Source organism: Budorcas taxicolor, chromosome 8, assembly GCF_023091745.1.
Source record: "Budorcas taxicolor isolate Tak-1 chromosome 8, Takin1.1, whole genome shotgun sequence".
NCBI classification, from domain to species: Eukaryota; Metazoa; Chordata; class Mammalia; order Artiodactyla; family Bovidae; genus Budorcas; species Budorcas taxicolor.
In genome coordinates this window covers 103380680-103393049 of record NC_068917.1, presented here as the reverse complement: position 1 = coordinate 103393049, position 12370 = coordinate 103380680, and the positions used below count along the sequence as shown (strand labels likewise).

Genomic DNA, 12370 nt, shown 5'->3' with positions numbered 1-12370 from the left:
TGTGTAATCATAAGGGATTTGATTTAGGTCATACCTGAATGGTCTAGTGGTTTTCCCTACTTTCTTCAATTTGAGTCTGAATTTGGTAATAAGGAGTTCATGATCTGAGCCACAGTCAGCTCCCGGTCTTGTTTTTGTTGACTGTATAGAGCTTCTCCATCTTTGTCTGCAAAGAATATAATCAATCTGATTTCGGTGTTGACCACTGGTGATGTCCATGTGTAGAGTCTTCTCTTGTGTTGTTGGAAGAGGGTGTTTGTTATGACCAGTGCATTTTCTTGGCAAAACTCTTATTGGTCTTTGCCCTGCTTCATTCCACATTCCAAGGCCAAATTGCCTGTTACTCCAGGTGTTTCTTGACTTCCTACTTTTGCATTCCAGTCCCCTATAATGAAAAGGACATCTTTTTTGGGTGTTAGTTCTAAAAGGTCTTGTAGGTCTTCATAAAACCACTCAACTTCAGTTTCTTAAGCATTACTGGTTGGGGCATAGACTTGGATAACTGTGATATTGAATGGTTTGCCTTGGAGATGAACAGAGATCATTCTGTCGTTTTTGAGATTGCATCCAAGTACTGCATCTTGGACTCTTTTGTTGACCATGATGGCTACTCCATTTCTTCTGAGGGATTCCTGCCCGCAGTAGTAGATATAATGGTCATCTGAGTTAAATTTACCCATTCCAGTCCATTTTAGTTTGCTGATTCCTCGAGTGTCAATGTTCACCCTTGCCATCTCTTGTTTGACCACTTCCAATTTGCCTTGATTCATGGACCTGACATTCCAGGTTCCTATGAAATATTGCTCTTACAGCATCGGATCTTGCTTCTGTCACCAGTCACATCTGCAGCTGGGTATTGTTTTTGCTTTGGCTCCATCCCTTCATTCTTTCTGGAGTTATTTCTCCACTGATCTCCAGTAGCATACTGGGCACCTAATGACCTGGGGAGTTCCTCTTTTGGTATCCTATCATTTTGCCTGTTCATACTGTTCATGGGGTTCTCAAGGCAAGAATACTGAAGTGGCTTGCCATTCGCTTCTCCAGTGGACAACATTCCAAATGTGTATCATTTATTTTGTTCTTTCAGTTCAGTCTCTCAGTCATGTCTGGCTCTTTGCAACCCTATGAATCACAGCACACCAGGCCTCCCTGTCCATCACCAGCTCCCGGAGTTCACTCAAACTCACATCATTGAGTCGGTGATGCCATCGAACCATCTCATCCTCTGTCGTCCCCTTCTCCTCCTGCCCCCAATCCCTCCCAGCATCAGGGTCTTTTCCAATGAGTCAGCTCTTCACATGAGGTAGCCAAAGTACTGGAGTTTCAGCTTTAGCATCATTCCTTCCAAAGAACACTCAGGGCTGATCTCCTTCAGAATGGACTGGTTGGATCTCCTTGCAGTCCAAGGGACTCTCAAGAGTCTTCTCCAACACCACAGTTCAAAAGCATCAGTTCTTTGGTGCTCAGGTTTCTTCACTGTCTTGTTCCTTAGGACAAGCTAATTCATAACATGTGCATCAGTACAGTTATAAAAGTTGTCAAAATGTTGAAGTATATACACACTCGTTGGTAAAAATAGTGTTGCCCCCAAGTCCCTAAATGCCCTTTTACTGATCTGACCTCTCTCTAGGCTCATTGATCTCTCCCATAATCCAGCACCCAGAGAGGTCTCATCTAGCAGAAAAGTGTGTGTGTGTGTGTGTGTGTGCGCGCGCGCATGTGCATGTGTGCGTGCATGCATGTGTGTGTGCGTGTGTGCATGCGTGTGCTCTAAGTCACTTTAGTCATGTCCAACTCTTTGTGACCTTATGGACTGTAGCCCACCAGACTCCTGTCTCCATGGGATGCTCCAGGCAAGGATACTGGAGTGGGTTGCCATCCCCTCCTCCAGCGGATCTTCCCAAGCTGGGGATCAAACACGCGTCTCTTATGTCTCATGCATTGGCAGGCAGGTTCTTTCCCACTAGTGCCACCTGGGAAGCCCAGCAGATTAGTGGGCATGCCAGAACTCTGCTTAATGTTCTAGGTTATGTATGCTCTTGTTGATCAACGATCATGCCATCTTGGTAACATTTTAAATATTACCCTTACCACAGATAAAGTTTTCACCCAGAAGGTTCTCAACTTTTGTAAGCAAATAGACTTCTGTTGGGCCTACACATGTCTGAATCTCAGAGAGAAATTCACCCTAAATTTAAGTTGAAAGTCTGTTGAATTAAAATTCTTGGGATTTTTCTTTTAACTTTAAAAATTGTATATATTTATTTATTTTTGCCTGTGCTGGGTCTTTGTTGCTGTTTGTGGGCTTTCTCTAGCTGTGGTGCACAGGCTTTTCAGTGCAGTGTCTTCTCTTGTTGCAGAGCACATGCTGTAGGGCACATGGGCTTCAGTAGTTGTGGTACATGGGTTTAGTTGCCCTGTGGCATGTTGCCCTTAGCTGCCCTTCTTGGACCAAATCTTGGACCCTGCATTGGCAGTTGGATTCTTAATCGCTGGACCACCAGGGAAGTCTGGGACTTCACATTTAAATAATGATTAATTGGTAACTTAAAAAACTGTTAATACCCAGTGGTAATGAGACTACAATAAAATATGTGTTTTTATTCTTGATGATGGGAATATATAATAATTTGACAGTACTGCTCCTGGGCTTAGTTGCTCAGTCATGTGCAATGCTTTGCGACCCCATGGAGGGTAGGCTAATGAAATATTTAGTAATATTGTATGAACTTACTGTCTGATGATCAGTGTTTTTCTAGATAATCATGAAACTGTAGCTTAAAGAGAATTGTCCTTTCATTGTAGTCTCAGATAGAAATGCTAAGGCTTTCAGATTTTTTGGTAGCATTATGTTGAACACTAAGCCAGCTGACTTATTTCTCAGGACTGATATCACAGGTGGCTCAATGGTCAAGAATCTGCCTGCAATGTAGGAGACTTGGGTTCAATCCCTGGATCAGGAGGATCTCCTTCCTGGAGAAGGAAACCTATTCCAGTATTCTTGCTTGGAAAATCCCATGGACAGAGGAGCCTAGCGGGCTATGGTCCATAAGGTCACAAAGAGTTGGACATGACTTAGTGCCTAAACAGCAACAGGCTAATGAAAAGTTAATATTATTTTGCTAAGAAAAAAATATAGTGGATGAAAGATATAAAAAAACAAAGTGATTGTAGGAAAGTTGTTTTTAATTGTAAACACTTGGAATCCAACTAAATACTATACATTTAAAGCATGGTTAAACCAGAGTAGTATAGCTTATGGTAAATTTTATTTTCTTCTTTATACAAGTCTGAGTTATTAACTATTATAGGAGAAATAAATAAAATTAAAGATAATTCTGAAATCTCCAGAGGCCTTTCCTCAAAGTGATTACACACAGAGTTTTGTTATAAAACTCAAGTTGATCTCATATTTCTCACCCAGACAGTTCATACCTTAAAACAATTAAGAATACAGAGTTTTCAACTAAAAAGACTTTGCATAAGTGTTATGTACTCACCCAGGTTATATTTCTGTGTGATAAATGTGTTTATGTGTGATATGTATATATTATGTCTATACGTGTATGTATGTTTTACACATATATTCGTAGTGTGGCTCTTATTTCACTGTCTTCTTTTGCACACAGCCTTTGAACAAAGTTGTGCTTTTTTGTTTTTGTGTAGACTTGTCCTAATCCATCACTAATCTCCTTTCTAGTCAGAGCAGGTGTTTACATTTGCAGCATGGCATCCTGCAGCTAGGGTGCCATTTGCTGCTATGGCACCACGCAGTTGCCCATAATTTTGTCCAGATAACCTGTGTTGCAGCCAAATGAGTTAACCAATCACAGGGAGGTTGGCAGGATGCTAATTCATTTTACACAGATTCAGATGTGCAGAATCCAGGTCAGTCAGTCGTCTCCTCGTCTAATCCTTGATGAAAATGGAAAGGATCCTGACTGTTTAGTGAGAGAGTCCCTCGTATGTATGCCTAGGTCCTTGTCTGGTGCTTGTGACAAGGACTGACTTAGCCTGGGGAAGCTGGTTCTTTTCTAGAGCAGCAGGTCCCTGTGTTCAGAACCCTAGCACACTATTTATGGGAATGATTGCTTATTCAGAATGAATCCATAACGTTGAGAAGAAGCATGATATTGTAATAATAAAGAACCTTCTCCCAGGGGCCCCCTACCTAGATATAGCCAAAATGAAAGCTTTTGATTTCCACAATTCCCGGGTATATTTTCATCTTCATGAATGGGCGCTCTTGGAGTTGTGTACTTCACAGCCTGAAGGCAACTGATGGAACTGCCCTGAAACTATATTCTTAAAGAAATTCATTAAGCTTTAAAGGTGAATTGTGCAAAGAACAGAGGCTCTTAATATTTATGGAGAGTTTTTAAATTAATCGTAGATTATTAATGAGAAAGAATTTTATAAAGTGTGAGTTACTGTATAATAAATATTATTAACTGAAATAGTCATCTAAAGAATTGATAATTAAAGAATGGAGGCTTCTTTAGATTTTATGAATTGAAAACTGGTTGATATTTTCATTTACTTCAGTCAAAAAATTGTGATGTCAAAAAATTGTGATGGCAGAAGGAAAATATAAGAAACACACTTCCAGTAATCATAGCTGATAACTGCTAAGATGTTTCTGAAAGGAGAAATTTTATTTTGACAACAAAAAGAACAATTTAAAAAATATTTGGTACATTTCCAGGAAGGGAATGATTTCATATGATAAAGAAAAAAACTGTACCCTAGTCTTTACCATAACTTGTGAAACGTTTTCAAACCACAGTTAATTTCATCTTTTCAACTTTTGCTTGGTTTTAGATGAGGAATTTTCTCCCTTGGGAATCAAAGAAGTTGATTACACCTCTCCCACTAGAATTGTGCAATGCCTTTAAATAGTTCTCCTTAAGTCTGTTTTCGATTATCATTATGAATTTCACAATACCCTTCCAAATGTACTTTTGGATATTTTTATCCAAAACACTGTTCTCCAATGTTGTAAATTCTTTATTAGTTAAAAGGTTTTGGGGAGTAACCGTGTAAGATTAATTCCTTTTTGTGTAATACCATTTTCAAATAAATTATAAAATCTGTAGATAAAATCTGACTGCTCATGTGACAAGTTTCTTTAAGTTACTTTTTAGTATTAGTCTATTTATAGAATCATTCAGTAATAGCATCAGAAAGGTCACAGCCATCATTAAATGTAACTTCTGTATTTTATAGGAAAAGAAAAAAAACCAAAAACCCTTGGCAGTGACCCCGTAGCTTGTTAGTGGAGCAGCCAAGATAGTAACTCGGTTGTCTTGACTCAGAGTCTAATGTCCTTTCACTTTGCCCTGGTTGTTAGTCTCTCTGACTTCCATCCTTCCTTCACACTAACCCATCCTCCACCTTCTGTCCTCCTTTGCTGAGTGCCTGCTGGCTCAGGCAATGGGATGAGCAAAGGCTGAGTCAGATGACCAGAAGACACTCTAAACTTACAACAGTGTGTTCCCCATGGAGGGACAGAGACAAGCATGTGTGTTACATACAGTGTGATAGGTGCCAGGAGAGGTGAGAGTAACATTCTCTGGGGCACAGAAATGAAGGTGACAAAATCCACTCCAAAAGTTGGGGAAGCTTTGAAGAACGAGTCTTTTAGGGATGCAGGAGGTTCACCCAGAGAAAGGACAGCATATGCCAAGGCAGAAGCTAAGTGGAAGATAGGAAAGGGAAGAGAGGGAGATAATGTTTACCAAGCACTGGAGCATCTACTGGGCACATCAGGCCTATAAAAGAAGTATAATTAGCACCTTCGTGGTTAAGAAGATTAAAAGTTGGGAGCATTATTATCACATTAACTGAATGCCAACTACATGTCTGGCATGTTTCTTTACTTAGATTATTTCAATTAACCCTAGCAACAAATTTATAAGGGAATTACACATAAAGAAACTAAATCTCAGAAAAATTAATTGGTCCAACTGCCAAGTCCAGTAAACTGACGTGGGGGAGGTGTGGTGCAAACTAGTCCCTGCTTGAGACTTCCTTGGTGGTCTGGTGGTTAGGACTTTGCCTTCCAACACAGGGGGTGTGGGTTTGATCCCTGGTCTGGGAGCTAATATCTCACTTGCTTCATGGCCAAAAAAATGAAACATCAGACAAAAACAGTATTGTAACAGGTCCAATAAAGGCTTTAAAATAAATAAATTAAACAACTAGTCTCTGCTCAGTTCTGAAGCAGCTTCTGATCCTGATATGGAATTCACGCATTCATTGTAGCAGACTGACAGGAAGGTTACAGATAGCTCAAAGATGTCTTTATAGATCTAAGTAAAGAGAGAAGACTTCATCCTGTTGGTGCAGTTTTTGGTAGAAAGTAATTTGCTCAAATTTATATTTTAGAAAAATGTTCAGGCAGAAACATCTAAGGTGGGTTAAAGAGTAGAGGTGAAGACTGAGGGACCAGTGAAATGATTTTGTGAAAATCTGAAAGAGAGGTGATGAGTTCAGATCTAAAATAAGAGAAATGCAGATGGAGAGATAGGCGAAACTTGGAGGGTTTCTAAGGCGTAAAATCCAAACAATATGGTTTTGATGTCAATATTGAAAGAGATGAAAGGAGAAGGAGAAATCAAAGTGATCTCTGAGGTCAGAGAAGTAGTCACTGTGAAATGAAACATATACGTTTGAGACAATGACTTTCTCTTATACATAATTTTCATTTACTTTGAATGTTTTGGCACAGTACCTATTCAGTGTAACAAAACAAGAAAATGTAGATCAGCAAAAATAAACAACCTTGGAAGCCTCATAATTCTGTCATGAATATATACCATGTGTGTTAGTTGCTCAGGCGTGTCCAACTCTTTGTGACCCCATGGACTGCCAGGCTCCTCTGTCCATGGGATTCTCCAGGCAAGAGTACTGGAGTGGGTTGCATTTCCTACTCCAGGGGATCTTCCTGATCCAGGGATCAAACCTGGGGCTCCTGCATTGCAGGCAGATTCTTTACCACCTGAGCCACCAGAGAAACATACCGTGTATACATAACCTTACAGATTTGTATACATTTATTAGGCAGAAGATCATAGAACACATATGGTGTTTGCGACATGCTTTTATTCACACTTGACTACACAATTTTATTGACTTTCCTTGTCAACAGTTGTATTTTTATGGCTAATATGCCACTGGATGGATGTGTCGTAAGAATTTAACAGACCCTTCATGTCTTGACATTTGTGTTATCTCCAAGCTGTGTAATGACAAACTATAACTATACATACTTATGTATATAATTAACAATTATACATACTTATATGTGTAGGTAGAAAATGTTGACTTTCACTTGGACAAATTCTTAGAAATGAATTGCTGTATCAAAAGAAGGGCTCCACTGGAGGGTTTTAGTGTGTACCCTCAGGTTTCCCTACAAAGTGGGAGAAAGCCTGTTTGCCCACATGCCTGCCAACAATGGGAATGGGTATTAATATCCTTTCAATATTTTTCAAATTAAAAAGTAGTCATCAGTTTGCATTTCTTCATTATAAGTGAGGTTAGACTATGTATGCAACAGTTATTGGTCATTGTCATTTCTTTAATCTCCAGCTATTTTGTTCTTTGTTAACTTTTCTGTTGAAGTTATTCTATTTTTCATATGATAGAAAAAGCCCTTTATGTATTAAACTTTTATTTCTCCTTAAGGTAGTCACTTGTTTGCTTCTTGCAGATTTTGTTTGAAATATTTAACATGTCTTGGTACATCCAGTTATTTTTAACCTATTTTTCTGGCTTATTTTAAGTTTATATCTTATCAACAGGGTTAAATTAACCCATTACTGTTATTGATGGTAAATAATATGTTTGGTTTTACTTCCATTACCTTAGTTTATGATGTTTTGTGATTAATTCTCTCTGCTATGTTCTTGTCCTATGTTTTTATATCTTTGTTATTTGTGGTTTTTTCCTCCTCCACTGATTAGATGGTTGTGCACTTTTTCTATTCAAGTTTTGTGTATTCTTTGTGTCCAAATTTAAACCTGGTTTTCTTTCACTTTTATCATGTTGGTGTATATGAAATGAGAACTTCACCTTTTCCTCTTCCCAGCTATCTCCCAGTTTCCCTCAGATTTTAAATCTTTTTTCTTTGCAATATGTAAAGATTATTTTTTTTCCCCTTGGATTATATATATTTTTAAGAAGGGGCTTTATTTGATACTTGTTTTCATTTTTGTAATTATTTTAACAATATACTACATGTTCCACAACTTTCTTAATCTCAAGTGATTTTTTCAATACCATTTTTCTCAAGTATGAATTCTTTATTTTGACTTCTTTTCAATCAGTGAAATACATATTGATTTCCAGAAGCCATGCACATTCTCACATGTCTTTCTCTTTCGTCATATTTGCCAATAGTTTGTCCAAATACAGAATTGGGGGTTCAAAATATTTTTTCCACATAGCTATATTTCTTATTCTTTTTCCTTACATTTGTTTTTGCACAGGAGAGGTGAAATGTCAGTTTGATTTTTGTTTCTTTCTTAGTTGCTTGTAATACTTTTCCTTTATTCTGAAATACTCTATTAATTTTGCTTGGAACTTGATGAGTTTTTATGGCACTAAAACTTCAAGTAAAGAGTATTTTCTTACATTAATATTACAACTTATCCAAGGTCTACTCAATTCTGTTGATTTGGAATTTTATGGCTACTTTTTGCTGCCTCCAATGACAACTTTAATTTTGCTGTTACAGTTTATGTTTTCTTTTCCATCTTTGTATTTCTCTTAATCATTTTCTCCTACAGCTGCTGACTTCTGTCTAAGGGAGACAGTGTTGTCTTGCATCTTTGTGAAGATCTGTGCAAATATTTACTGAACTTTTTATAGAAATGAATATTAAGAAATATGAATAATTCAATATTTAATGTTATGATGCTTTGAAGTCATGTTCCCCTTTTTCCTGCTGAAGTGCTTTTCATAAGTCACACATCATTATAACTATTTATAAAATAGTTATAAATTTATAAAAACATGTATAAAATGTTTCTTTCATTCTTAAATAGCTACAGATTTATCAAGTTCTGGAATTTTCTACTATATACATGGGAAAATGTTCTTTTCATTTTTAAATATAATCAAGAATGTTAGAAACATGAGTACTTTTTCTAAAAACAACATTATGAATCTTCTGTCTCAACGCTGATTTTTTCTGGTTTTAGCATTTTAGTTGAAACAAGGACTTTTGCATCCAGGAGACCTGGGTGTGAGACATAGAAAATGTAGTGATAAAGAACGTGGCTTCTGGATCCAGATTCTCCTTGTTCAGATCTCAGCTTTGTCACTTACTATATAATTTTGGCTAGTTATTTAATTTCTTAGTGCTTTAGTTTTCTCATCTGTAATATGAGATAAATGATACTTCATAGTGTCATTTCTATGATACTTCTTAAAGAGATTAAAAAGATAATTTATAAAATATGTGGAACAGTCCCTGGGACATAGTGAATGCTGTATAAATATTTGCTGTAAAATTGTAGCACAGATTTTCATCTCAATTTTGTTGTAAACCTTAAAAAAAAATCTTTAAATAAAAAAATAAGCCAGAGCTTATCTACCTAGAAATAGGCCTTAAACAAATGATAACAGGAAGAGGAAAAGTTTAAGTGTATTTAATTTAAAAATATTTTGCTTGCTAATTACAACCAAGATTAATGTGATGTTGAATTTTCAATATAAAAATATAATAAGCCAATGTTCAGTACTAAAAAAAAAACCTCATAGCTCTATAACCTGTTTGTTTTTTTTTTTGCTCTATAACCTTTTAACTGAATAACTTTAGCCTAATCATCAGGTTACTCTAAGCCTCAATTTTCTCTTTAAAATGGACACAGTACTAATAAAAATAATGTACTTATTCATAAAAATATTAGTAATTGTTAATATTAATTAGTACTGTGAGTATTAAATGAGATAATTTATATCAAATGGCATCACACATAAGTGCACATTCCTTGGTTATTACTTTTTAAAAATGGTCTAATGTTTATTTGACAATGCTACATTTATTTGGCTTCACTAGGCACTGCAAGTTCTATTTCCACAATTTCTTCTATTATTGAATTCTTAATTTTCAGTTATTTTACAGAAGTGTAACTCTAGAGAGAGTAAATACAGGTTCAAAGCCACGTTGTTGGTGCAAAGGGAAGATATGAAGCAAGGTCAGTTAGATCCTGCTTTCATCTTTTTTTTTCCCCCTGAGCCTGGGAAAAGCAGAGTCTGTGATTCTCTTTCCTTCAAAGGGCCTATTTCTCATCAGTAGGATCGTTTCCCTCAAGCCCTATACTATCTCCTCATCCTTTGTCAAGTAGTTTGAACCAAAATAAAGGACACAGTGATTCTATTCCATTGGGAGTGAGTGTTAGCAGCGCAGTTCTCGAGATGCAGCTGCAGAGGTTGGGGTGGGGGCTGTTAGGATATGGGTATACAGTTTTCAGAAGATTTTTTGAAGCACTGAGCATCATTGATTCCTTTTAGTCCCCTCAAGTACACTGTTTTGAGTTTTCCCGCAAATCAGCCCAGCCATGTCATGCTGCAGTGTGTTGTGATTGTAACTAATTGTGGGACATTAAGAGGCTACTTCACCCACTCCAGTGCTCTTGCCTGGAGAATCCCAGGGACAGAGGAGCCTGGTGGGCTGCCGTCTATGGGGTCACATAGAGTCAGACATGACTGACGTGATTTAGCAGCAGCAGCAGCAGCAGCAAGAGGCTACTTCATAAGCTGCCGGTTACAAACTACATCACTCTAAAAGAGAAAAAAAAAATCTTGTTTTCTCTCTTGCTTGAATTGTACGATTATTGGGGATTCTTTGGGATTCTATTGTTTGGGATTCTTTTTCCCCCAGTCAGTTTCCAGAATGGAATAATAATAATAATCCCAACTGGTGTTGGGATTATTTGGGACTATTTGGGATTCTACTGTTTGGGATTCTTTTTCCCCCAGTCAGTTTCCAGAATGTTGTTCGCTGTCTACTGACATATCACATAAAATGGACTTCCCTGGCTTACCCACAGCTTGCCCATCCGGGACATACAAACCAGAAGGTTCACCAGGAGGAATCAGCACTTGCCTTCCATGTCCTGATGAAAATCACACCTCTCCACCCGGAAGTACGTCTCCTGAAGACTGTGTCTGCAAGGAGGGGTACCAGGCCTCTGGCCAGACCTGCAAAGGTAAGGATCCCACTGCTGGCAGATAGGAAGTATAAAAGCTGATCTCTTTTAGGGAAGTAAGGCCAGTGTTTTCATCCAGTTCACTGGGCCTGATCCTCTAATCTTATTTGGGGAAAATTCTTTGTTTTTATTGTCTCGCATTTCTTACCACTGAACATAGCCATATCTTGTTCCAGAGAAAGGAGGTCTGAGACTCCAGAAGTATCAACTATGAAAACAGACTTAGAAAACATTTAAAATGAATGTTAAAAGAGGTGTCATAGTTTTTTTTTTTTTTTCCAGATAAATATTTTTGGTGGGGCCATGGGATGCGGCATGAGGGATCTTGACTCCCTGACCAGGGATCAAACCTGTTCCCCCTGTGTTGGGAACAAGGAATTCTCAAATCACTGGACCACCAGGGAAGTCTTGAGAACTCTCAAATTTAACAGCAAATTTGAATAATAAATGAGCTATTTTGGACCCTGGTGATGGTTAAATCCATTTAAAGAAAATATTTTTATAAGTACTGTGCCTTGAAATTATTCATACCAAAAATTAAAAATATTTACTTACCCAATAATTTGTACAAGAAGCTGTGGGCCCTGGGATTGTGACAGACATGTTTTGCTGGCCTTACTCGTTCTTTATTTTATGCTGCTTTAATTGAGAAGGAAAATAGCTAATGACACATGAAGGTCAAGAACTAGAAAATTTCATATTCACATGGATAAAACATTTTTTCAGGCTTAAATGTTTAGTCTGTCTTTAATTAGAAACAAATACCTACTAAGCATGAGATGTAAGTGTTCTTCCAAATATGCACTTACAAATTCATATGCAATAAATGGGAATGCTGGAGGTAGTTTAGCTCTGCGTATAAAATGTCCTCTTAAACAGGAAATGTGGGAGGAGAATGCTTTATAGACAAAGGCTAGCTTTGCTTTTTAATTTTATTTCTGTAAATGTTAGTTGTCCACTGCCCTGCCCTGAAGCCTCCTGAAAACGGTTACTTTATCCGAAACACTTGCAACAACCACTTCAATGCAGCCTGTGGGGTCCGATGTCACCCTGGGTTTGACCTCGTGGGAAGCAGCATCTTCTTGTGTCTCCCCAGTGGTTTGTGGTCCGGTTCCGAAAGCTCCTGCAGAGGTATGCAGACTGCCAGTTCA

At 37.7% G+C, this 12370-nt stretch overlaps 1 protein-coding gene across 1 annotated transcript in view; it reads left to right on the top strand.

The window, feature by feature from the left end:
- SVEP1 (sushi, von Willebrand factor type A, EGF and pentraxin domain containing 1) overlaps nt 1-12370 on the top strand; it is a 205027-nt gene that overhangs the window by 65351 nt on the left and 127306 nt on the right. Inside the window, exons 4-5 of the mRNA XM_052644513.1 lie at nt 11061-11219; nt 12171-12350. Coding sequence (XP_052500473.1) covers nt 11061-11219; nt 12171-12350 — 339 coding nt within the window. The remainder of the gene's footprint in view (nt 1-11060; nt 11220-12170; nt 12351-12370) is intronic.